General features: G+C 39.6%; 1 protein-coding gene and 1 non-coding gene across 5 annotated transcripts in view; both read right to left on the minus strand.

Moving 5' to 3' along the window:
* Window positions 1–418: 418 nt before the first annotated feature.
* N4BP2L1 (NEDD4 binding protein 2 like 1) overlaps window positions 419–26677 on the minus strand; it is a 28925-nt gene continuing 2666 nt past the window's right edge. Inside the window, exons 1-5 of one of the 4 annotated variants that reach the window (XM_028105744.2) lie at window positions 14641–14675; window positions 5526–5653; window positions 5126–5214; window positions 3164–3240; window positions 419–2080 (exon numbers count right to left, since the gene is read on the minus strand). In XM_028105744.2, the coding sequence (XP_027961545.2) occupies window positions 1822–2080; window positions 3164–3240; window positions 5126–5214; window positions 5526–5653; window positions 14641–14660 (573 nt within the window). In that variant the 5' untranslated portion in view covers window positions 14661–14675 and the 3' untranslated portion in view covers window positions 419–1821. Of the gene's footprint in view, window positions 2081–3045; window positions 3115–3163; window positions 3241–5125; window positions 5215–5525; window positions 5654–14640; window positions 14676–26677 lie in introns of those variants that run through there. The other 3 variants (XM_028105733.2, XM_028105737.2, XM_028105751.2) reach the window with 3 other exon arrangements.
* Window positions 20812–20944, minus strand: LOC114212968 (small nucleolar RNA SNORA16B/SNORA16A family). Its single transcript, XR_003610090.1, has one exon. It is a non-coding gene; the product is annotated as a small nucleolar RNA SNORA16B/SNORA16A family (small nucleolar RNA).

Here is a 26677-nt window from a genome sequence, read left to right on the forward strand (position 1 = left end):
AAACAAATAATGCAACATATTTTAAGAAAAAAGAAAAAGAAGAAAGCAGGAGAGGAAGAATGAAGGGGAGTAAGTCAGAGGGGGAGACGAACCAGGAGAGATGATGGACTCTGAAAAACAAACTGAGGGTTCTAGAGGGGAGGAGGGTAGGGGGATGGGTTAGCCTGGTGATGGGTATTAAAGAGGGCACATTCTGCATGGAGCACTGGGTGTTATGAACAAACAATGAATCATGGAACACTACACCAAAACAAATGATGTAATAATATATGGTGATTAACATAACAATAAAAAATTTTAAAAAAAAAGAAAAACTGGTTCTTAATATGGTAGAATTCTATGGGATTTAGGGGAATAACTTTTTTATATCATTGGTCCAAAAAATGTTTAGATTCAGTGACAAATCCATAGAAAGCAATACCATATATAATTTTTAATAGCCATAAAAGCACCATTATATAGGACACTTAATATTTCACAGAACATTAGAAAGAAGCTGTTGGCCAACAAGAAATAAAGCATACATCCTACATGGTCTTACTTAATCATGGTCTCACACCAAATGTGATTCTAACCTGCTGAGATTTAATTTGGAATCATAGATTCAGTATCGGCATAAGAGGGACATTCCAGAGTTGTGGCAGAACTTTGTCTTAATGCCACATAAAACACCAAGACTGGTCATCTTCCAAGGGGCATGGCTTAGACATAGCCCTGTATGATTTCTATCTTGGGATGTTTAATTCCTTGCACTCCCAAACATTTGGGCAGCCAAGTGATCACACACATGTCTATTAACAGGCATAATTTTAAAAACTGCTTTAACTCTTAAAAATTGGTGCTTTATAAAGTCAGGCTTCTTTAATTTACACTATTAGCACAACAGCCAAAAGTTAGGTTAAACTTATTCAATAAAGTGGTAATTTAAAACCAAGATGTGACTTTAAGTAATGACACTGATTTTCCTCAGTAGCTTGTAGGGCTGTTAAGGATTCGATAGGGGCACGTGGGTGGTTCAGTTGGTTGGGCACCTGACTCTTGATTTCAGCTCGGGTCTTATCTCAGGGTCGTGAGATCAAGCCCTGCAGTGGGCTCCCTGCTGAGCGAGGAGCCTGCTTAGGATCCTCTCTCCCTCCCCCTCTCCCTCTCCCCCACTCTCGCTCTCCCGCTCTTGCTCTCTGTCTCCAAAAAAATTTTTAAAAGAAGGATCCGACAGACCTCTTTAACAATAACACATCACTAGAATAGAGGAGTAATTCCCCAAGTGTCTACTTTGAAGGACAACATTCCCTTAGGTGTATGCTCTCTGGCATGTGCGTTCTAAAGGAAAATCAGTATCATCCTGACAGCCACACCTCGCACATTTGGAGGATACACAGATTCTCAGAGTAGCAACGGCACCGTTTTTCCTGCCTCCCACTTCTCCCCCACCTTTCCAACTTTCCTGATGGAGATGAATTTCCTGGAAAAATAGATTTCTTCAGAGAAAGTGGTACTGAAGCTTCTACATCTCGGACTTAGGTGACTGATTCTGTGCTTGGGTACGTTCTCAGGTTTCAGTTTCCAATCTCTGGCTTCCCTAGAGAAAGGAACTCTGTTTACAATCAAAGCGGCCGAATTCCCAGCGTCGGACCATGCATACAGGATCACTTAAACAAATGCTCGGCGAAGATGAAGTATAATGGCTTCTGCTCAAAAACTTTCAGGTCGGACTATTTACACTGGAATTAGAGCTTTGACGAAAACCGAACAAAGAATAAATACCAAAATTGGCAGTAAAAACTGATTTAGGAAAATTTCGAATGCCTGTCAGACAGGCTTCTAATATCCATGGTGACAACCGCCTCTTCTGTTACAGGAGCCCTCGTGTGTGAAGCCCCCAGGAGCCCTCCGGTTGGGAAACTCTGCGTAGGGATTCCAGTAACGTGCGCCGTTGGGAGGGGACGCGTTATTCCTGTCCTGGTTTCTGTTCATTCTGCTGGGCTTTTCGGCGTGAAGCACGCTGTGAAAGGTAACATCATGTTCATACCGCTCCTTCATTCGGTGTATTTTTTCTCTTGGGACTCCATGAATGTTTCTTCTACGTGGGAACAAATGCAAACATTTACTTAAGGCAGCCTATCAAAAGGAATTACTTGCATTTTACTTAGAGATGCACTCCCTTGTCTCAGGACTTAACTCTCACAGAAGCGTGAGGTCCCCTTAAGGAGTTCTCTTTCAGGCTCCACTCCTGTTTTGCATGCCGCCCTGAACCTAGCAAAGAGCAAGACCTTCACCGATGCTTTGTTTCTGGAAGTCTCAATTCTGTGCTTCAAGACGTAAAAGAACACCGTGAGATCTTTTTATTGTATATTTGCCTGTTAATCATGCATATCTCTATAATCAATTCATGTCAGTCAGTCCTAGGTACTTCTAGATGCTAATTAAAATAATCTTAAATTCAAGTGGGCATGAGAAACCACTGGGGATATAGTTCAAAATGCAATTACCAGAGATTCCCCACAATGGAATGGGGCCCATGAACTAGAATTTCAACAACCCCCTCAGGCAATCCTGAGGAGGCTGGGCCACAGACCCACTTTGGAAACGCTATCTGCTTGTAACCATAGAATGAACTAGCCTTATTCCTAAAAAGTAAATTCTGATCTCACTGGTTACTTTAAATCACTGGCATCATCTAGTAACACATAGTGAATATCAGAACTCATGCACTCAGTCAACAAGTTAGTATTACTTGGACATGTATTGCTTTATAAATTAGAAGCAGCATCTAGACCATAAATGAACCACAGACTGTTCAACATCTAAAGACCTTTAAAGATTTAGCCTAAATGCAGAAACACCACTGACATGTGCAATCCCATGCAGAGAAAAGTGCTTTCAAACGCTCATTAATGAAGAAGCATTTCAGCAGAAAGTTATATGTGTCCTTTAAAAGGACCAAGTCCAAGCCAAGGTTTAGCATTTAGCATTATATTAGAAAACTGACCCAAAACTAAAGTCTTCACATTAATAATTCCAAAGTTATCAATTTCCAAGAATTACCATTTCTGGCCTGAAAACTACCATGTCCATTTCCAGCCTGAAAAGATTCTTTTGTTCGGTCTGAAATACCTGAAAATAGCAGGATACATAATGAGGAACTAGAAAAACAAAGAAGTACCTTGCTAACTCTTGAACGTTGAATTTCCAGCGAGTGTCAGGTTCTCGGAATATAACTTCATAGTTATTTTCAAGTGCCTGATTTTTCAAAAGTACATAAAACATTGAAGACATGGTATGTATGTTTGGGAATGTTTATGCTGCCATTTCACATTTACTACAAATCCTTTCTACAAGTCCTCTGTTTTACCAGTAATCCAAGGCCTGAGTTTATCTTAATAAGTACAGTTGGTTCATTTCCATGCTTAGCCACTCTCAGATTATATTATGGCTCCCAATGATAAATTTTGGTCCATTTTATCTACTATGTAGGAAAATTATAACGGTTCTTTGTTTTGGGACATTTTTAAAAAATAGATAGCTGGACTAGTTTTAAATATCCTATTCACAGGTATGAGAAATACATTCAGTGGCTTCTCAAAGTCCCTTATATGATTAGCATAGTTTCTTCTGTCAAATGCCCTGTCCCATCCCTCACACCTTGGTTAGAAAGTCAGGGTGCCACAGGAACAGAGCTTATGAAATAAAAGTGATTTTCCCATACTCTTTACAAACTCTTCCCGCCAAAGGGAGCTTTCCCCTCTATGCAACACAGTTTGGCCCAGTGCACTGTGCCCCATTTTCCTCGAGTTTAGAAAATGATTACAGTTTCCATATAAACATCCAAATATTCTTTGCATTCATAAATTGGCTACTACTTTTTTTATCTCAAAATCTGAACTTTATTATCACTATTGTTTATTATGTTCTAAAATACAGAACGAAAAGAGCAAAGTAAAAAGATTTCCTCTTCATTCTTGAGATGGACCCCTCTAATTAGAGAAGGATTCAAATATCATAAGTGGAAAATATCTAATTTCTGGGTCTTACTAATAGCTGTGGATGGCTGAAAAAGATTGTACATTCCAGATAATAAAAAATAAAAAAGTAAAATGTCTTCCCTTAAGCCACTCTCCCGCTAACTCTTGGTTTTGAGTTGTTGCCTTGATTAGACTACTCATGTCCCTGTTCATTTCTCTCCCAAGTGGATTCTTGGTCCATGAACTGAAGTAACCACAAAGCTGATGTTCATTCCTTCCTACTCGCGAACCCAAAGTCCCACAGGCTGGGCCCAAGTAAACCTGATGGACATACAGTTCGAGAAAAGCGTACCTGTATAGAAGCTAGTTTGCCCCCAAATTAAAAAGAAGTCACAAGCCCCGTTTTGGAGATATTCCCTTTACAGTTAGCCAAGTGGGGATTGTGTGTGACAAAATCAGACTACTCAGCTATCTTCTTCCTGCCCTGTGTGTTTCAGGATCTTTTCTCCTGTCTATATACCCAATAGGAAGTGAAAACTTACTACCATAAGAGATCTGATTTTTTTTCAGACATATTTCAAAATTAAAACTATGCACAATGTTTTATTCATCTTACTGTTCTTTCCTATTCTGACAACAGAGAGCCGAGTTGTTATCTTTGTATATTTATATTCTAGTATCCAAATAGGGTTAGAGTGCTAATTCTCAATCTGTTTTTAAACCAAAAAAAAGTTGCCCCAGACTCTCCCGCACCAATACCGCCCAGCGCTGAAATCCCTGGCTTGCCAAAGACAGAAGGGGCTTATTATTATCAACCACTCGGCTAGTAGCGTCATCCAACCAGTATTTCTGTGTAAGTCTCAGAGGGTGCTCCTGGGCATGTATGTCTCCCCTTGGGAAACAATCAAGACAGAAAAACTATCAAGAATTCAGACCAAGGACAATTTAAAAACGTACCCTGAGGTGATAATTAGCATCTCAGCAAATTTCAGCCATTGAACAACCGAGAAACACTAAAATTAAACCTCTTTACCTGCGCCCTGAGAGAGCTACGATTAATAAAGATGAGATCATGGCAGATCAGAAGAAGAGGAAAGAACAAATGTTGCAACTTTCTCACAAAATGTCCGTAACTGAAAATTCGGAATGATGCTTCTTCCTACCATGACTGCATAGGGCTTCATTTCCCAGGCGTGGAGGTTGGTATTATCAATAATAATGGGGGATATGCCATTCCTCATTGCTTTTCTGGCTGCAACACAATGTTACAGAACAAGTGAACAACATGCAACAATCAGAAGGGTGAGTGTACTCCATATTTTGTTATTTTTTTATCACAGCTGTTCTCATTACACAACTTTAGTGCCACATATTTCAGAACCCATTACCAATCATTTTCTTTTTCCTGGAATCTAGGGAGGTTATGTTCTGACATTCTGTTTAGGGGGGGGGAATGGCAGAACTTTTGATTACGCTCCTTCTAGAAAACGTATTCATTCTGCAGCAGCTACTACCTATGTGCACGATAGGATTTCCCGGGGAATTTGGAAAGGAATTTGTCACCTCTTTTCTGGTTCCACTCATGCGCTTCCTCCAGGAAGTCAGGATTGAACTCATAGGCACCATCTTCCCTGAAGAAAAAATCATCCGTGCTGAAAATCAGGGCCCTGGGAAAGTCGTGTTGCAATTGTCTAGAAAGTGGGGAAATAAGAGATTGCTTTATGACTAAGCACAGTCATTATAGAGATTATTTCCTTCCATCTCTAACATTTAGCAGTTTGTAATTATGAGGCCACCAGGTTGCGTGTTGTTGAAATTCAATTTAAAGAGAGAGATGCTTATCATCTCTAGAAGGTGGAGGCTGTGTGTGCGGCCCAACTCCTAAAACTCAGAAGTGTGGTCACCGCATTGACTTCCGCAGCACCAAGACTGACTCTAGATCGGGAGGTTAAGGAGAAGGTGTGACGACAGCCTCCTCGTGGGCACCAGTCCTCATTGCCTGTTGCGCAGGGATGCACCAGTGCACTCCCCCCAGACCCGCCCCCAATGCCAGCCCCCAGGTGGCAGCCTGGCCCTTTCCCCCCATCTCTCACCTGTCCCGGGTCCCAGCTCCTTGGAGCTCTGGTCTCTGTAATGACCCATCTGAGACACTAATTCTTGCTGAGGTATGAGAGGTGTATAACAGGGCTGCATGGGTGCGCAACCCTTATCCAGGTAACAGTTTACATCTTAACAGTGACCCACACCAAACGGGAACAACCACACTGGAAGGCAAGAGGTATAGCCGGCCTTCCCCAGGACTTCCTAAACTCCCACACTCTCAAAATACGAAAATATCACAGAAAAAAGGAAAACCATCATGGTGTGCCCCCTTTAAAACAAAACAAAACCAACAAAAAAGCATATTAAATTCTGCACAAAATCACTTCCGAGGGCAGATATTTCCACTTGAAATCTTTATTGAGACAACTTGGGGGGAGATGGATGTGATGGTAGGTAGTAACTGCGTAAATCTCTGAGCCTTCTCTCGTCATCTGTAGAAACGAAGGATGATTTCACCTGTCCTGCTAGGTCACCACACTGATCCAATAACATGGGGAGTCACGGGTGCAGCGCCCGGCACGAGTGTCCGTTTCTTTCCTTCGTCCCTGCAGCACCAAAACAAATTCTGCAGGCAAGCAGAATGTATGACCAAACGGGTATGCTCAGAACACAAAGCCGGGTAGGGGAGAATAAAAAGGTAAAAGCTTGGAGGAAAAAAGGTTGGAGAATGACAAGAACAGGAAACGCACGGAGAAAGCAGAGCTGTTCAACTGGTGGTGTGTGTTTGTCCTTCTCCGTGAGAAAAGCTCTCTTTAATCAGGACTGAGCAGAATGCGCATAAGGCACCAGAGCCCAGATCCTAAACAAGCTTCTAAATTGCTCTGAAAGGCTTGGGTTCAATTCTTGACTCTCTACTCAGTCAGGTGACCTCTCTCTCTAAGCTATTTCCCTGACCGAAAACCACAGATAAGCATCACTACCTATCCACCTACCTATCATTCGCCTGAGGCGCGGATGAGATCAGATCTGGGGAAACATTTTGCAAATGGTGAGGCACTTTAACGATGTAAAGTACTATTATTGTATTAATAGTTATAACGCATGAGATCAAATTTACCAACCCCAACTGTTGATGTGCCACAGTAGTAAAATACGCCGGAGTGTGTATGTAATCTTGAAATTACTGCAAGTGAATTCGTATGGCTGTGAATGAAAGAGATGAAAAACCAAAATAAAGCAAACGCCTCAATGTTCAAGAATGAGTGAACACATTCCAGAAACAGGAAACAAACATTTCTGTCAAAATTCTTCAGCAGGCTTGACAGCATTTAAAAAGAAAGCAGCACCATAGCTGATGGACTGAGTTGGTAAACAGGGAAAAATTCAATGGACATAATCTTACATCTTGATTTAGACAGGAATCTGATGGTCTCTCTTAATGGCCTTGTGGAAAAATGTAGACGAGAAGATAATGTATTTTAATACCCAGAGAATATTAGATAATTATCCAACTCATTAAACATTTACTAAGCATTTAATATATGCCAAGTACTGGGTGAAGTGTTAAGGTACAAAAAGAAAACAAAATAGCTGTTTTCAAGGAATTCAGAGCCTAGCCAAGGAGCCAGACACAGCGGACCTAACACTCAGTGTAAAGAGCTGTACGGATGAAGGAGAAGAGACTTTGGGGTCGGGAACAGTTCAGACAGGGAAGCATTATAAAGGCAACACCAGTGGACTTGGATCCTGAGACGTGAGAAAATTCTGCCGCTGGGGGAGGGGGTTAAAAGCACGAGAGGTAAAGCTCCTGTTTCGGGGTCTTGTTATGAGAAAGGAGCTCTAGGAAAGAACCAGAGCAGGTAAAAGGGGCAAATCGTATTTGCAGCAGTTTTCCGTTCTGAGTGCTACACAATGTAAAGAGAGATTTGGCAAGCTGGACTATGTCCAGAGAAGAGTGACCAGGTCAGTGTAAGGTCTGAAAAGCATGGAAACCGTGTGACATGAGATCACCAAAGGGATGTGGGGTGTTTAAAGTGGGAACAGATGATCAAAGTGATTCATGATGGTGCTCCCATCCCAGGAAGCCTGTTGCCGGGAAAGGTAATGAACTGAGTTCATGGATCGGCAGTTTGGGTTGGGCGCATGGGGGCAGTCCTGCCCGTCCTGCCTGGGACGGGCCTGGGACCGTTCGTGCAGCCACAGTCCTCTGACGGGGGAGGCGCTAGGTGGTCTCCGCGGGCCTCCTCTATTCAGGAGTCCGCTGACTGCCGGCCCGCCCCTCAGCCCCTGTGGTTTCTCAGCCTCAGGGGGGTTAACCCAGGCCTCTTCACCAGCCGCGGTAGTTCAGAGGGCACGAGTGCAAGCTGCTAGGCTTCCACCCCGTTCTGCTGGTCAAAGCGAGTCGCTGTGCTGGCCCCCAGTGAAAGTGGAGGGAACTAAACCACAGGAGAGGTGGCAAGGAAATGTAGCCACTTAAACTCCACCACGGATACAGCGTGACACAAAAGTATAAAGGAGATTTGATGAAACAAATCTGCCTCCTTTCCATGTACATGTCTTTTATTTGACTTTAAAGATACTCAAACTGAAAAGCCCAAATCGTAAGTCCAAACTTTAACCTCCAAGGCAAACAGTTACTATGATGACACCTTAGAAAAAAATCTAAAGGAAGCACTAAGTGCATGTGTATTTTATATTTGTGAATATTTTAGAGTTTCTAAAGTATTTTCATCAGTGTTACCTAGTCTAAATAATAAAAACTGCATTCAGAGGCTAAATAGTAGTGTATAACTTATCTTCCTTATCTCTGTATATACTAAGTTAAGCAAAGTTATGGATATTGGTTCCAAGAGTTTTTTTGGGTTTTTTTTTTTTTGTCCCAGATTTGATATCCCTTTTAAGTCTTGTTTGTTTTCCTATTAAGTCTGCCATTCATAGGTTTCATTGTGGTCTTTTACCATTTTCAGAGTTGAATTTTTCTTCTCCTGTACATAGGCTTGTCTACTCTTGTTTTCCTCTTTATGGCTTATATTATCTAGTGGAAGTTAATATTCTCACTCTCTAATGTTTCCTTTAAAAAAGCTTTAAGACATGAGTATCCAATTCACATTTTATTTCAATCCTTTTTCCTTTTAGAAAACAAAACACAGGGGTGCCTGGGTGGCTCAGATGATTGGGTGTTTGCCTTTGGCTCAGGTCATGATCTCCAGGTCCTGGGATCAAGCCCCACATCAGGCTCCTGGCTGGCTCAGCAGGGAGCCTGCTTCTCCCTCTGCCTCTCCCCCTGCTTGTGTGCTCTCTCTGTCTCTCTCTCAAATGAATAAAATCTTAAAAAATAAAAAAGAAAGAAAAGAAAACACACGCACAACGAAGAAACTACTGCCCTCCTTAATTGTAAAATTCTGCCTTAGAGTCAAAGTTAAATTGTTCAGGGCCACCATGGGGCTAGACCACCTGCTCATCATTCCCTAAGAGATATCTGACTGTAGCCTAACTGGTCCTCCTAACCAACAGGCATGCAAAAATATGAGTGTTTTTCACCTTTACAGCTCTCACGGATCCTGGGGAGGCTGGGGGGAGTAGGAGGTTTGTATGATCTTCCTGAATGATCATTCCTTTCGAAACCTTGTGTTTATCTTCAGCTGAATGTTAAATTAGCACTGGCAGGTACAGTAGCATCTGGAATCTGCAGGACAATAAAAGCTCTCCTAGCTACATAAGAACTGATGAAATAGACAAATCTTGAATTTCTCAAACTTAGGTGGAAGCAATAAATACCATTCCATCAGCTTCAGAAGTAATGAAGACAATGCATCAGCTCTAGCTTTCTTTATGGTGGTCAAGAGCCTCATGCACTGGGGAAATTGAGAGGATAAAAATAAGAGAAAAGGAAAAAAATAGAAAGACAATTACTTCCATGTAACCTTCACTACCACAGCTCCCCCCTCCCATGCAACTCACTTAAAATCACTGCTATGAGAGAAATTCGGGTACTAATCTTGATTTCACAACTTACCACTCTTCTGTGTAATTCTTATGTATACCCATGGGAACATATTTAGATATCTATTGGTCACTCACTCCCTGACAAAGTCCAATGTTACTATGCAATTTTGAGTTGCACCCCCAACTTTTCTATGGAAGTTTCCCAACATGCAAAAGTAGACAGGATAATACAATCACTCCCTATGGACCCATGACCCAGGTTCAATAATTATCACAGCAAGGGTGCCTGGGTGGCTCAGTTGGTAAAGCATCTGACTCTTGATTTTGGCTCAGGTCATGATCTCAGCATTGTGAGATCAAGATCAAGATCCGCAGAGGGCTCCATGTTGGGGGTGGAACCTGCTTAAGATTCTCTCTCTCTCTCTCTCTCTCTCTGCCTCTGCCCCTCCCTCCAGCACACGTGCTCACTCTCTCAAAAAAAAAAAAAAAAACAATTATAGCCGATCTCGTTTCACCTGCTTCATACTTCATTTCACCAAACATCCCACCAGTGTTCAGATTTCCCGGATTCTCTCATAAATGTGTCCCTAGGGTTGATTTGTTGGAAGTGAGAGCCAACAAGATCCACACATTGTACCTGGATGCCATGTCCCTTATGTCTCATGTATTTCACTCTTCTCTCTCCTTTTTATTTCCACCTGAACTTCCCCCCATTACCTTTCATATTTAGATGTTCAAACCCTTAGAAATGAGTCGAAACAATAATTCAATCAACATTGCTTACCCTTCATCTCCAGCCACCAGTTGTCAACATTTGGCCTCATTTATTTTCTTTCTCACATATGAACTGTTAATGAACCATTCAAAAACTAACTTGCAGACATTGTGACACTTGGCTCCTAAATTCCTAGTCAAGCATCTCCTATGGACAAGGACATTCTCCTACATAACTACAATAACACGAGCACATCTAGAAAATGAACACTAATTTATAATAGCTAATGTTAATAGAATTTTTTAAATTTAAAAATTTTAGATTTCCCTGATGGTCCTAATAGTGTCTTTCATAGTTCTGATACTGCATCTGGTTTTATGTCTCTTTGGTGTCTTTTAATCTACAACTGTCCTCATGCCTTCTTTGGTTTCCCTTTTTGAAGAGTCCAGGTCAGCTGGCTTTAGAAAACCCCACATTCTGAGTTTTTCTGATGGTTTCCTCAGGATTAGATCTAGGTGACACATTTTTGGAAGGAAGGTACAGAGGTAATGTTTGTATACTTCTGTTTGCACATAATGACAGTCTGTACTATCATGTTCCCTCTGGTCACTTGGCTAAAAGGTGGTGGCAGCCAGATCTCTCCTCTGTAGAGGAACATTGCTTCACTTGTAATATTAGATAACAATAAAAAAATATATATATATTAGATAACATCAGGGCAAGAAGGCAGGGATGGGGGGGTGGGCAGTGACACTGTGAGACTCCATGTAATGATCCTATTGCCCACCATCCTTTCCCTCAATGATCTTTACTTTCATTGCTGACCATTGCCTGAATCAAGTATTACATTAGGAACTGCAGAATGTTGATTTTTCTCATTATGTAATTTCTTCTATTACTTTGTGGCATTGTCTTGTAAAGAGGAGCTTTCTTTCCCCTTCCCCCCCTTTTTTAAAAAGATTTTATTTATTTATTTGACAGAGAGACAGCGAGAACACAAGCAGGGGGAGTGGGAGAGGGAGAAGCAGGCTTCCCGTGGAGCAGGGAGCCCGATGTGGGGCTCGATCCCAGGACCCTGGGATCATGACCTGAGCCGAAGGCAGACGCTTAACTACTGAGCCACCCAGGCGCCCCTCCCATTCCCTTTTAATAATCTTTAACATCCTTATTCTTTATGATGCTCAAGTTGTCCCAAATTTCACCGGTAGGTATCCCTTCAAGCTGGCTCCTGTCCTTGTCTACACAAACCTTAAAAATATTGTTTTTCCTTCCTAATTAGCAAAGAAATATATATTCACTGCAGAATATTTTTAAACAGAAAACTGCAAAAAAGGGGAGGTTCCCATATTCCCCCAACTAAACATAATTATGAACATTCTGATCTTCTTTCCAGGAGACAGAAGGATAGGTAGGTGAGTAGATAGGTAGATAGAATTTCTTTTTTATCCGATGTTTTGTTACATTAAAAACAGAAACATAATATAGAGCATACCAAGTTTTCACCAAACTTACTTCCAAAGCAATTATTTCCCAACTCATGAAATATCTTGCTATGACATTATTTTTAATGATTATGACATAAATATTCACTTGGATGTATCATAACTTACTTTTCCAGTGCCCTAGAGTTAACCATTTACTTTGTACCAACTTCTTTGATTATCAGCAAGATTATTTTTACATGTGCTGATCATTTAGAAATATTCTTTTATGAACTGCATTTTCATATCCTTTGTTAATAAACGTTATCTCCTTACTGAATATGTAAATTTTTTAAAAATTTTGTTTACGATAAACTCTAACATAGAAGTCTAAATTTTTAGAAATTTTCTAGTCATATGTATCCATCTTTTACTTTCTATTTTCTGCCTCTGATAACAGTCTTTCCCACCCCAGGTTTATGAAAATATTCCTCTTTGTTCTATTACATTGTACTCCCCAATTCATCTAAAATTTTATTTTGGTATGCTGTATTGGTTAAGGATCTAACTGGGTTTTTTTTCCACATGGGAACCTGGTTATCCCAAACCCATTAACTGAATACTTTGTCAATTCCCCATTGCTTTAAAATACTTTTTTTTTAATATACTAAATGATAAACTAATTAGGTCTGTTACTGGACTCTTTGTTTTGTTCCACTAAGCTTAATGTATAAATTCTTCACTATCTTCTTTTCCAGTATTTTCTTACTTTTTAAATTATATCCAGTAGTTATGAATCTTTCCTTTATACAATTTATACTTTTATTTTCTTATTTTGTTGAGGAGACATTTTTGACCGATACCATATAGAAGGATTTTTTTTTTAAGTAGGCTCTATGCCCAACATGAGGCTTGAACTCACGACCCTGACATCAAGAGTCACATGCTCTATGGACTGAGCCAGCCAGGCACCCCAAGGATATTCTTTTCAAGATGTCTTTGATTCTTCTCCTGGTGGGCTAAATTTGGTTGTTGCAATCGATTTTCTTTTCAAGAGTGCTAAACATACACAAGGGGCTTGGCATATATTATCTCTCCTTAACCTTTACAACAATCTTATGAGTAAATAATATTTTCTCTAGTTTTTAGATAAAGAAACTAAACCTTCAAGAGGTTAAATAATTGGTCCAGGTTTACACAGCGTGAATGCTGTGCTGCCTGAATTTTACCTCAGATCTACACGGAGTCGGGATACGTGGGTGTTACATACTTTGCGAGCTCTCGTGTGTCTGAGAAAGACCCTATATTGTCTTCACACATGAGCAGTTTGGCTGGATGAGAACTAGTGGATTACAATCCTTTCCCACAAATGTTTATAGTTCAACAATGTTTCAGTTAGAAATGGGTTTAATTGCATTTAGCAGAAAACTCAGGTAACAGTGTCTTTTAAAAATTTATATATTACATACAAAAAATACAGAGATTTCACATGGACCCAGGTCAACAGTGAATCCAGGTATCTTCCACCTTTCTTAGCATGAGGCTTCCATTCCTTCCCTCCTCTATTCTGTGCCTCCTCCTGCAGCTCCAGCTTTCACATCCATATTCTACATGGCGGAAAGCAGCAAGAGAGCCTTGAAAATGTAGTTGTTGTTTGCTTTTTTTTTAAGATTTTATTTATTTATTTGACGGAGAGAGACACAGCGAGAGAGGGAACCCAAGCAGGGGCAGTGGGAGAGGGAGAAGCAGGCTCCCCGTGGAGCAGGGAGCCCGATGCAGGGCTCGATCCCAGGAGCCTGGGATCATGACCTGAGCCAAAGGCAGACACTTAACGACTGAGCCACCCAGGCGCCCCCGGAAAAAGTAGTTTTATTGTTGGCACATTGCCACACCCAACAAAAAGGAACTAAGGAGGTTGGAGTAGTTAATAATAGCTTTGCAACAGTCTTACTAGTATATGTCTAAGTACTGACTTTATCTTTTTATCACTTTTGTTTAGGTCTTCAACTCAGAAATATGTGCTATTCTATCTGTAATCGTAGCTTTGGTTATATTTACTATGGTTTTATTTGATTGTATTTATTATCATGTGTCTTCTATATTACTCTTTGATTTTCTGAATTGTGATTCTATTCATCTCTATTTCTAATGGACTAAAAGTCCAACAGTTTCTTTGGATTCTTTTTTTAAAATAGTTCTCATTTAGCTCCTTTTAAATTCTTTTCTGCTTCTTAGCTGACTCCCTTCGTATTTCAGACTCCTTATTATTATTTTTTTTTTATCTCATGGCATGGAGAGGAATTTTCAAGAAGAACACTTTAAATATATAGAAAAGGAAAAATAATATAATAAATATCTGTATACCTACCACCTGGAGCTATAATTGTTAACATTTTCTCATATTTGTTTTGTTGGCTTAAAATTCAACTAACCCCCTGCCCTTAACTCTGGCATTCCCAACACCTTTACTATACTTCTCTTTTCCCTTTTCCAGGGCACTTATCCCTTCTAACATAACATATAATTTCTTTATACTTTACAACTGCTTCCCTACCTCTGGCATACAAGGTCCATGAGGGTAGGATCTTTGTTGTGTTCACTAATTATTCTCAAGTACCTAGAAGACTGCCTGGAATATAGTAGGTACACAATAAATATTTGTTGAATGAAATAAAGTATATTTTTATATCTATTCATGTTTATATATAGACTTAGTCCATTCCTTTTAACCGCTATATGTAGTGCTCCATTATCAACAAATATAGCTAACATTTATTAAGTGCTTACTCTGTTCCAACACTATTCTAATGGATTTACATTTCTCATATAATGCTCAAATAGACCTGTGAGATAAATACTGTTAGTAACCCCTGTGGTACAGATGAAGAAATTAAGACTCACTTCAGCTCTAATGACACACAGACTGAAAGTGAAGAAATAGAAAAAGATATTCCATGCCAGTGGAAAAGAAAACAAAGTTGGAAAAGCAATACTCATATCAGACAAAACCAACTTTAAAACAAAGACTGGGGGCACGTGGGTGGCTCAGTCGGTTGAGCATCCAACTCCGGATTTCAGCTCAGGTTATGATCTCAGGGTCACAGGATCGAGCCCCATGTTGGGCTCTACGCTCAGCACATAGTCTGCTTGTCGCTCTTTCTCTGCTCCTCCCCACCCCCACTCGTGCTCGTTCTCTCTCTTAAAAAATAAATAAAATCTTTTAAAAAAAAAAGATAACAAAAGACAAAAGACATTACATAATGATAAAGGGGTCAATCCAAGAAGAGGATAGAACATTCGTAAATATTTATGCATCCAACATAGGAGCACCTAAACAGATAAAGCAAATATTTGCAGGCAAAAAGGGAGAAATTGACAGTAATACAATAATACTGGGGACTTTAATGCCCCTCTTTCATCAATGAAGAGATCATCCAGGCAGAAAATCAATAAGGAAACATTGGCCTTAAACAACATAGTAGACCTAATGGGCTTAATATACAGAACATTTCATCCAAAAACTGCAGAATATACATTCTCTTCAAGTGCACATGGAACACTGTCACACATAGATTATATGTTAGGCCACAAAACAAGTCTCAATAAATTCAAGAAGACTTAAGTCATATCAAGCATCTTTTCTGATAACAGTGGTATGAAACGAGACACTAATCAATTAAAAAAAGAAAACTGAAAAAAACACAAACATTTGGAGACTAAACAACCTGCTACTAAATGACACTCAATGTGTCAATGAACACACCAATAAGAAAATAAAAAAATAGCTCAGACAAATTAAAATGGAAACACAACTTTCCAAATCTCTGGGCTATAGCAAGAGCTGTTCTAAGAGGGATGTTCATAGTGATACAGACCTACTTCAAGAAATAAAAAAATCCCCCCAAAAATCTAACTTTATACCTAAAAGAACTAAAAAAGGAGAAAAAACAAGGCCCAAAGTTAGCAGAAGGAAGGAAATAATAAAGATCCAAGCAGAAATCAATGAAATAGAGACTAAAAAAAGGACAAAAGAAAAGATCAATGAAACTAATAGCTGATTTTTTTGAAAAGATAGACAAAATCAATAAACTTCATGAAGAAAAAAAGACTCAGCAAGAAAAAAAAGAGAAAGGACCCAAATAAATAAAATAAGAAACTAAAGAGAAGTTGCAACTGATATCACAGAAATACGAAGAATTATAAGAGACTACCACAAATAATTATATGCCAACAAACTGGAAAACAAAAGAAATGGACAAATTCCTAGAAACACACAATCTTCCAAGACTGAATCATGAAAAAATAGAAAATCTAAATAGATCAATTACAAGTAATGAAACTGAATCAGTAATTTTAAAACTCCCAAAAAACAAAAGTCCAGGACCAGAGAGCTTCACAGGTAAATTTTACCAAACATTTAAAGAAGAGTTAGTCCCTATCCTTCTCAAATTATTCCAAAAAACCGAAAAGGAGGGGCACCTGGGTGGCTCAGTTGGTTAAGTGTCTGCCTTCGGCTCAGGTCGTGATCCCAGGGTCCTGGGATCGAGCCCCACATCCGGCTCCTTGCTCCACAGGGAGCCTGCTTTTCTCCCTCTCCCTCTGCTGCTCCCCCTGCTCATGCTCTCTCTCTCTGTCTAATAAATAAGTAAAATCTTAAAAAAAAAAAAACTGAAGAGGAAGTAACAATTCCAAACTCATTTTATGAGGCCAGCATTACCCTGATACTAAAATCAGAGAAAGACACCACAAAAGAAAGAAAATTTTGGCCAATATCCTTGATGAACATAGATGCAAAGATCCTCAAAAAAATATTAGCAAATCAAATTCAACACTACATTAAAAGGATCATACACCATGATCAAGTGGAATTTATTCCAGGGATGCAAGGATGGTACACCATCTGCAAATCAATGTGAGGGCGCCTGCGTGGCTCAGTCGTTAAGCGTCTGCCTTCGGCTCAGGTCATGGTCCCAGGGTCCCAGGATCGAGCCCTGCTTTGGGCTCCCTGCTCAGTGGGGGGTCTGCTTCTCCCTCTCCTGCTCCCCTTGCTTGTGTTCCCTCTCTCGCTGTGTCTCTGTCAAATAAATAAATAAAATCTTTTAAAAAATCAATGTGATACACATTAACAAAACAAAGGATAAAAATCGTATGAACATCTAAATAGTTGCTGAAAAAGCACTTGACAAAATCAACATCCATTTTTATCCTCCTGGCCACTAGACACCATAATAGCTAGCCTTTGTGGCCCAAGCATGGTCCTTTAGGCATTTGTCTGAGCGGCCCTCCTTGGGGTCCTAGCCATGAGGCCGAGAACCCAGCTGGAAGTGGAAGCCTGGTATGTGGGTCCTGGAGGGAGATCATGCTGTGGGATTGTCCAGGCCCAAGGCAGGCGTGAGAGGGGTGGTTGGGGGGGAGCCTGCAGCAGGAGGGCCAAACTGTGGGTGACCCTTGTCTCACTCCAGTGCTTGTCCTAGGTCATACCTTCAACATCCATTTATGATTAAAAACTCCCAACAAAGTGGTTATAGAAGGAATGTATCTCACCATAATAAAAGCCACGTATGACAAATCCACAGCTAACATCATGTTCAATGGTGAAAAGCTAAAAGCTTTTCCTCTAGGATGAAGAACAAGATAAGGATGCCCACTCTTGCTACTTTTATTCAACATAGTACTGGAACCCCTAGCTACAGTAATCAGACAAGAAAAAGAAATAAAAGGCTTGATTCAAATTGGTAAGGAAGAATTAAAACTGTCACTATTTGCAGATGACATGATACTATATACAGAAAACCCTAAAGATCATCAAAAAAACTATTAGAACTATTAAATGTATTCAGTAAAGTTCCAGAATACAAAAGTAACATACAGAAATTGGTTGCATTTCTATATACTAATAATGAGCTATCAAAGAGAGAAATGAAGAAAACAATCTTAAACTACATCAAAAAATAATAAAAATAAAATAATAAAATAAAATAAAATAAAATAAAATAAAATAAAATACCTAGGGATAAATTTAACATAGTAGGTTAAAGACCTGCACTCTGAAAACCGTAAGAAGATTTTATTGATGAAAGAAATTGAAGATAACAAAAATAAATTGACAGATATAACATGATCATGGACTGGAAGAATTAATATTGTCAAAATGTCTATACTACCCAAAGCAATCTTCAGATTCAATGCATTCCTCATCAAAATACCAATAGTATTTTTCACAGAACTAGAACAAATAATACCAAAATTTATATGGAACAACAAAAGACCCCAAATAGCAAAAGCAATCTTGAGAAAGAAGAACAATGCTGGACGTATTATGCTCCTTGATTTCAAATTATACTAGAAAGCTATAGTTATCAAGACAGTATGGTACCGGCACAAAATAGACACATAGATCAATGAAACAGAATAAAGAGCCCAGAAATAAACCCACATGTATATGGTCTATCTAGACAAAGGAGGCTAGATAAACAATGGGGAAAAGACAGTCTCTTCAATAAATGGTGCTGGGAAAACTGGAGAGCCATATGCAAAAGAATGAAACTGGGCCACTTTCTTACACCACACACAAAATAAACTCAAAATGGATTAAAGACCTGAATGTAACACCTGAAACCATAAAACTCCTAAAAGAAAATATCGGTAGTAAGCTCTCTGACATCACTCCTAGTAATATTTTTTTTGGACCAGTATCCTTGGGCAAGGACAACAAAAGCTAGAACAAACAAATGGAATTACATCAAACTAAAAAGCTTTTGCACAGTAAAGGAAACCATCAACAAAATAAGAAGGCAACCTACTGAATGGGAGAAGTTATTTGCAAGCCATATATCCAGCAAAGGATTAATATCCAAAATATGTAAAGAACTTACACAGTTTAATACCAAAAAATATCTGATCTAAAAATAGGCAGAAGACATGAAAAGACATCTCTCCAAAGAAGACATGCAGATGGCCAAGAGTCACATGAAAAGATGCTCAACATCACTAATCATCAGGGAAATGCAAATCAAAACCACAATGAGGTATCACCTCACACCAGCCAGATTGGCCATTATCGAAAAGATGAGAAATAACAAGAGCTGGTAAGGATGTGGATAAAAGGGACCCTCATACACTGCTGGTGGGAAAGTAAATTGGTGCAGCCACTATGAAAAAATGTATGGAAGTTCCTAAAAAAATTAAAAATAGAACTATCATCTAATCCAGTCATTCCACATCTGAGTAGTTACCTGAAGAAAACAAAACACCAATTTGAAGACCTATATGCACCCCTGTGTTCACTGCAGCATTATTTACAGTAGCCCAGAAATGAAAGCAACTTAAGTGTCCATTGATAGATAAATGGATAACAAAGATGTGGTGCATATATGGAATATGACTTAGCCATAAAAAGAGTAAAATCTTGCCATTTGTGACAACGTGGGTGGACCTGGAGGGCATTGTGCTAAGTGAGGTAAGTCAGACAAAGACAAACACAGTCTGATTTCACTTATATGTGTAATCTTTAAAAAACAAATGTCATATGTCAATGACCTCTCATTAAAGCTGGAAAAAAACAAAGACCCGTGAGTGGTACAGCTGGATTAAATCCTAGACTTCCGGTCCCAGAGCTGCACACTATAAAATAAACAAACCACATTTATGTATCCTTTTCTCTAGTGACATTTAGTTTGTTTGCAATTTCCCCTACCATGAACAAGTTTCAGCGAACATCACTGTGCCCATCTGCCTTTGCATATGTGGAACAGTCCCTGAGGGCATATACATCAAGTGGAATAGCCATGGAATTCTTTTTTGTTTGTTTTTTGAAAGTACAGAGAAGAGCAGATGTTATTTAAATTTTGCTTCTTCCCTTAAGAAAAATTTTTCCCCTGATAGAATGTACGTTCCATGAAGGCAGGGATTTTTGTCTGTTTTGTTCACTGCTCTCTTGACATTCATGAAGAATGTCAAGCATATGAGAGATATTTAATAAGTACCTGCTGAGTATATGAATGGTTCTTGAATATTAGGCTCTGTTGCCTTAATTATGCAAACACTTTTTATACAGCCCCACACTGTGTGAGGAGAATTTCTAGTTACTCATCTTGGTACATTGAGAATTTTACCCAAACCTTGGGTTTACCCCCCCAAAAGGGACTGGAAGAGAGGAGTCTTCTTGGATTCCAGCACTCTACTCTGATGTTATTCTCCTCAAGGACTTTAAACTCCGGGGTCAGGAACAAGTTCTACGACTCAACAGCCTGAAGAGAATGGGGTGGGGGCCACAGCTGTAAATGACTTGGAACAGTCTCCCCTGAGTCCTGGTGTGGTTTGACCTTCGAGGTGCTGCCAAACACAAGGGCTGAGCCTTGCCCTTGGAGAGATGCAGCTCAACCACTACCAGCCCCGTGGACACTTCCAAGCCACAGTGGCTAGGGAGACTCCAGTGAAGAGTTCCCAGTCTGTGCTACTGCTCACTCCTGCCCTCACCCTTTGTGCCCTGAAGTAGGGCATATTAATGAGATCCCAAACCAGACTCTCAGATAGCCCTCAAGTCCAGTGTGGTCCCACTCCACTTCATCTAGAAGAACTTCCTTTCTCTTGCATGTGAAGAGCTCCCTTCTGTAGAATCTAGCAATGGTACTGGTTTCCCCCAAGTTTCAATTGTTGGTCAATTCAGCCATGCTCAGAAAAGAAGGCATCAGAAGCACACCTACCTCAGTACTAGCTTGTTTTTAGCTGTGTTTTCCCAAAATGTCATAAATCGGTTACAGACAACAGAACAGTGGTTGAACAGGAAAACTGTCCCTTTAGGCTCTTTTTTTGACTGCTGCTTCTATGTGAAAGCAGCTGCATCTTTGATTTTAAATTTTAAACCTCTTTTTAGTGTTCACTACTGGGTGGTGGAGACAGCACATCCGATATCTTCACGTGTAAAACACAGGTTCTCTTGTGCACGGATGGAAGAGGACTTTGGAGGGGGTGGCTGTACCCCTTTTTTTCTCTTGTCTGTTTTCCACAGCGCATTCATTCTTTTACAGCTCACTTTATGTGAATAATCTCTTTTTCACTTTTGTGCTTTACTCAAGACCCATGCTGACAACTGAGCTGACAACTCTCAGGAAGTTTCTGGAATTAACAAATCCATCAAATATTTAGTGATTTAGGCCTACGAGGTGCCAGACCTTCTCTCAGAAGCTGAAGAGAAAGTATTTCCTGATCTCATGGAGCTTACGACACATCTCATCTCAAGAAGCTTACCTCCTAATAAAAGGAATAGATCATAAATAAGCATATGTCAGATGGTGCTACATGGGAGGAAAGGAAGTCAAAGTACAGGGCAAAGAATGTTAGAGAGGCGCTACTTTAAAGAGCGGAGAAAGCCCCTCTCAGACCCACTTCTTCATCACGTCCTTAAAGTGTGGGAAAAGAACATTGAAACATCCGAGCTATACAGTCATACCTCAACGGGATTCCCTAGTAACTGGGAAAAGCAGATGTAGGTGTGTTTGTTCATGAACATCCCTAGTAAGGTAAGACCACTTTGTGTATAATGAAATCTGGACTCTTAGAATCAATTGTGTGATTCTCTGATCCTAATGTCCTCACTTATAAAATGAAATCAACTGTATCGTAGGGTTATTGTAAAGATCCAATAAGCTAGCATATATAAAGTGCCAGGCATACAGTTAGCACTTAATAAATGTGGGCTTTCTTTCCTTTCTCCCTTCCCTTTTCCCAGGCTCTTACCTTGATAAAAACAGATAGCCACACACATGATGCAACAGAGATACTTATGAAGGAACAATTAGACATTCGATCAGTTTCTCTTTATCGTACTATTTCCTCGATCCATAGAGCCTAGATCTCTTTAGATAATTTGGAGTGAAAACGAACAATTTCTTATTGGGTTCCTCTAGAGTCTGAAATGGGCCTAGAATGGTACCATTATAGAAAAGAGTTCACTGAAATGCCACGAGGGAATGAAGGCACTAGATTGAATTACAAATGTCCTATCATGTGAGCAGACGAGGAAGGGGCTTGAGATCCAAGCCAACTCCAGAGTTGAGTGTTGACAACATCTCTGTGCAACACAATGTAATCAGGATAAATATGAATACTTACTAAAAAACTGAAATCATCCCCTCCCATTATCCCCAGTGGTACCAGATTAATAAAGAAAATAAATCCCCTGGTATTTTTTAATAGCAGAAGAAACATATCATCAATACTAACAAATAATAAAATATGGCCTTCTTACCCTAACAGTTGAAATCCAGGTAAACTTAGCCCTTTTAACAGGCCATGTGTTTTTGTTTTTATTAAACAACAGATCAAAACCAACCTCATTACTCTTTTACGAAATCACTCCCACTAACTTCTTCCTCTGGTATAGAAGTAAAGGCTCTGGACTAGAAGTAAGAAGTCATCCCTATGACCTTGATCAAGATGTCTCACTTCTCAGAGCTTAGTGTCTTGGGCTTGGACTAGATTAACTCTGCGGGAACTTCTTGTGCATGTCCTGAGATTTTCTTATGAAAACATTCTTCCTCTATCATTTCTTCCCCTATTTCTACTGCTTCTCTAATCATAAGCCACACCTGCAATATGATATTGCTCCGAATCAGCAGGGTGCTCTCCCACGATCCCAGTGGCTCCAGGACCATGGTTGTGGTAAATCCCCTGTACAGCTGGGCAGCCTTTCCAGCAAGTAATTACAAACACACACTGCACTGTATCTTCTTACTCTCTGTGAAACATTTCTAGCATTTACAGTCCTTATTCATCCCAACCTGCGGAAAAAGGTATTGTAAGGACTCTCAGCAACGGAGAGAGGAGATTTAAAACCCACCTTAGGAAAAATCATTGAAAATAGACCTAAGTGAATAAAGATCTGATATGTCACCTAAGTGATACTTTATTTTTATAGACACAGACTTGGAATACTGTAAACTTTCTATTTTGACCTTGCTTTTATTTTCAAGAGCACTGGCCTCATAAATAAAAACCCCATGGTCCAAGCCATGGGGCGCTGTGGAGCACAGGATGCTACAGGGTCTCACTACTCACTACTTCTTCTCACCCTTCTCAACTGCCTCCCATATGTCACTGCGTTTGCTTGTAAAGTATACCTTCATCCTCGCCTCTGTGTGATCATTTCATCACATCAGGAAAGCGTCCTCTAACTTCCGTGGAAAGCTCTAGTGCCCAAAAATAATGGAAAGGTATTTCTCTTGATGGAAAAGTTCATGTTATGTGGAGACATGAACAAAACAAACAAACAAAAAAAGACAGCTGTCAGCAAGCATCCTTTGAGCTTAGCTGAATCCATGTTACAAGCCATTTGTGATGGTGCCAAAAGGAACTGGAACATTGCAAAGGATGCAACACGTACTAGAGCATGGGTCTCAGACTTTGCTCTGATTGATATGTAAAGATTCAAAGAAATTCCAGGGAACTGACGTAAGGTTGCCAACATTTTTCATATATGGCCTTAAAAACAAAAGGAAAAACTACCCTCTTCTATTGCCATTTCATTTCATTTCAAATGGACAATTTCATGGTATATCCATGCTGTGGAATAATATTCAGCCACAAAAAGTAATGAGGTTCTGATATAGGCTACAACATAGATGAACCTTGAAAACATTAAGCCTAATGAAATAAGCCAGACACAAAAAGACAAATATTGTATGATTCCACTTACATGAGTTATCTAAGGGTAGCCAAACAACATAATGATGGAAAGTAGATCAGAGGTTACCAGGGGCTGAGGAGAAAGGGGGACAGGGAGTTATTGCTTCATGGGTAGAGTTTCTTGAAATAGATACTAGTGATGGTTGCACATCATGTAATTAACGCCACTGAATTGTACACTTAAAAAATGGTTAAAATGGCCCAAAAGGGGGACATTTTCTCACACACACACACACACACACACACACGCACACACGATGCAAAGCACAGAGGTAAACAGACCGTCCACAGAACCCTTCACTGATGTAAGAGGAAAGGACAGATGCAGATCCAGGTGAGTTTGTCAGTTCAGTTGTGGAAACAGATATTTCTGGATCATCTGCTGAGAGTGAAAGGGTGTTGGGACTGGAATCCTACTTCTTCTACAACTCAGTACTTCTTGGTGCAGGTTCTGGCGTTCCCCATGATCTGGCTCTGAGCTTACCTAACCAACACATTCACTAATTCCTCCCATCCACTTCAGTCAAGCCATTCTCTTCACACCACCCAGCGGTCTGTCTCCTATCTCCATCTCCTTATTCATGTTGCTAACCCTTTCCTTTGTTCAGCCACATCCTCCCCGTCTTCAAGGCCAGCTCAAGAACCATTTCCATATGGAAGAAACTCTCTCTCATCCATAGTTTTCCTATCCTCCTAATCATCCTCAGCGACTTCCCTGGCCTTGAACACCAACAGCCATATAAAATGCTCTTCCCCGTTACAACTTACTTACCCACAGCAGTGTGTGCATTCTTGTTTTCCATTTGCTAGTCTTTTGTAGGCTCCTTCTCTTAATTTTATTTACTAAGCAAGTACTAATAGTTTTTTAAGTACCCAGCAAATACTATTATTGTTGATTAGTGAATAATAATTAACAATAGTTGGTATTTGTGTAGCCCATTCATTCCACAGTGCTTTCACACATATAATTATGGGATCATTGTTTACCAGTCTCTTAAATCCCCACAACAAACTTATTAATGAAATGTTAGCTCCATTTTAATGAAAAAGAACCTGAGGTGTCAAAGAATCAAGTGGCCCATGTGAGTTCGTATGCTAATTAATAAATTAATACTGTATTTAATAACAAAATAACAATTAAAATCAATCTTGTGTATTAAAAAAAAGTTTCCTAATACATGTCCAACTGAGAATAAACCTAGGAAAAAGACTTTTTATATAGAAAATGACACATTTATTTTGTTATTTAATAAATGTTTTGTCCCACACAACCTGATTCTATTTAGCCAAGTTGTTTCACAAAACTATTTTCAACTTTATTTTTTTAAAGACTTTATTTATTTATTTATTTATTTATTTGAGAGAGAGAGAGAGCACAAGCAGGGAGAGAGGCAAAGGGAGAAGCAGAAGCAGACTCCCCACTGAGCACAGAGCACAATGTGGGGCTCCATCCCAGGACCCTGGGATCATGACCTGAGCCAAAGGCAGACACTTAACCCACTGAGCCACCCAGGTGCCCCTATTTTCAACTTTAAAAAGTTAACAATATATATTTGTTATAGAAAAATAAGAAAATAAGTCGGGGGGAGGTCTATAATCCCATTATCTAAAGTCAACAACTACTAACATATCTTTTCACACATTTGTTTATGATTATATGTAGACCCCCTTTCTTTGAATAGAAAATGGAATTTTTGTATAGATAGATAGCTTTGCTTATAGGCTTTTTAACTAAATGGGGGGGAGGAATGAATATATTTGCATGTCAAATACATCTATGTTCCCATTAATAACTGCATGACTTGTAAGCTAATCCCCTATTTTTGTATGTTTAAGTTGGGTCACATTTTTTCTATCATATAACTGTGATGAATATTTCTCTATCTTCATGCACTTGTCCAATTATTGCCTTAGGATGAATTCCTGGAAGTAGGACTTACAGGTCAATGGTAAGAAACTATTTTTGAAATTTTTTTGTCATGAAATAGAGGTGATAAAACAGATTTAGGGGCATGCTAAGTTTTCAGTACTCTGTCGTACTAAAAAAATTTTTTAACCAGATAAAACTCTGTTTTTTAAATACGCCCAAAGAATTTAAATAGATGGTTTCAACATCCCAACCCCTTCAAACTATAAAAACATAAAAATGAAAAGCACAATAATCTAACATTGATTTGGAAGAAAGACATAGCCTAATTCAATAACTTTTATTATTTCTTTAATCAAATGAGAAAAGCAGGAAAAAAAGCGGAACCCACATTTGTAAAAATGATCTCCTCCAATTTTTAAAAGCTTTTTATTTTTCTGATTTAAAAAATACATATTCATTATAGAAAATTTGGAAAATACAGAGAATGAAGAAAATACGAATTTCCCAGAATCCAACAATACATCAGATAGCCTTACAGTTTTACTACTTTCTCCACATGCGTACTTTTTAACAATTTGCCATTTTTCTTCTCTTCCCAACCCAACCCCCCCACCCCCAGAGAGGAGGGGAAGGCAGGTCCTTGAGGGCCACGGCCGGTGACATCCTGGTGACATCCACCACACCATTTCATCCTCACTGAAGGCTTCCCTCCTTGCTGAGCTGTGGCCTGTTTCCCTTCTTACTTCCCAGACTGCTACACAAATGCACAAGCCCCCCCCCCCCCCCCCAAAGCAGGGCCAAGTCTCCTCTGCCCCAGAACTCCTAACCGGAGAACTGACCAAGTCAACTTCCAGCTACCTGCGGCATTTCAGAGCCAGGCTTCTCCCCGGTAACACCCTGATTTATCTCAGCAGATCAACATCTGAAGCCGCAACTAACACCTCATAAAATGTATACAGCACTTTTAAAGTTTAGCAAGTTCTCTCACACACATTGTAACCTCTGTCTGTGAGTCTTCGGAAGTGGACAGAGCAGA

Source organism: Eumetopias jubatus, unplaced genomic scaffold (genome assembly GCF_037043125.1).
Source record: "Eumetopias jubatus isolate StellerSeaLion01/CBP00866 unplaced genomic scaffold, mEumJub1_p1.0 scaffold_3, whole genome shotgun sequence".
Taxonomy (NCBI): Eukaryota; Metazoa; Chordata; class Mammalia; order Carnivora; family Otariidae; genus Eumetopias; species Eumetopias jubatus.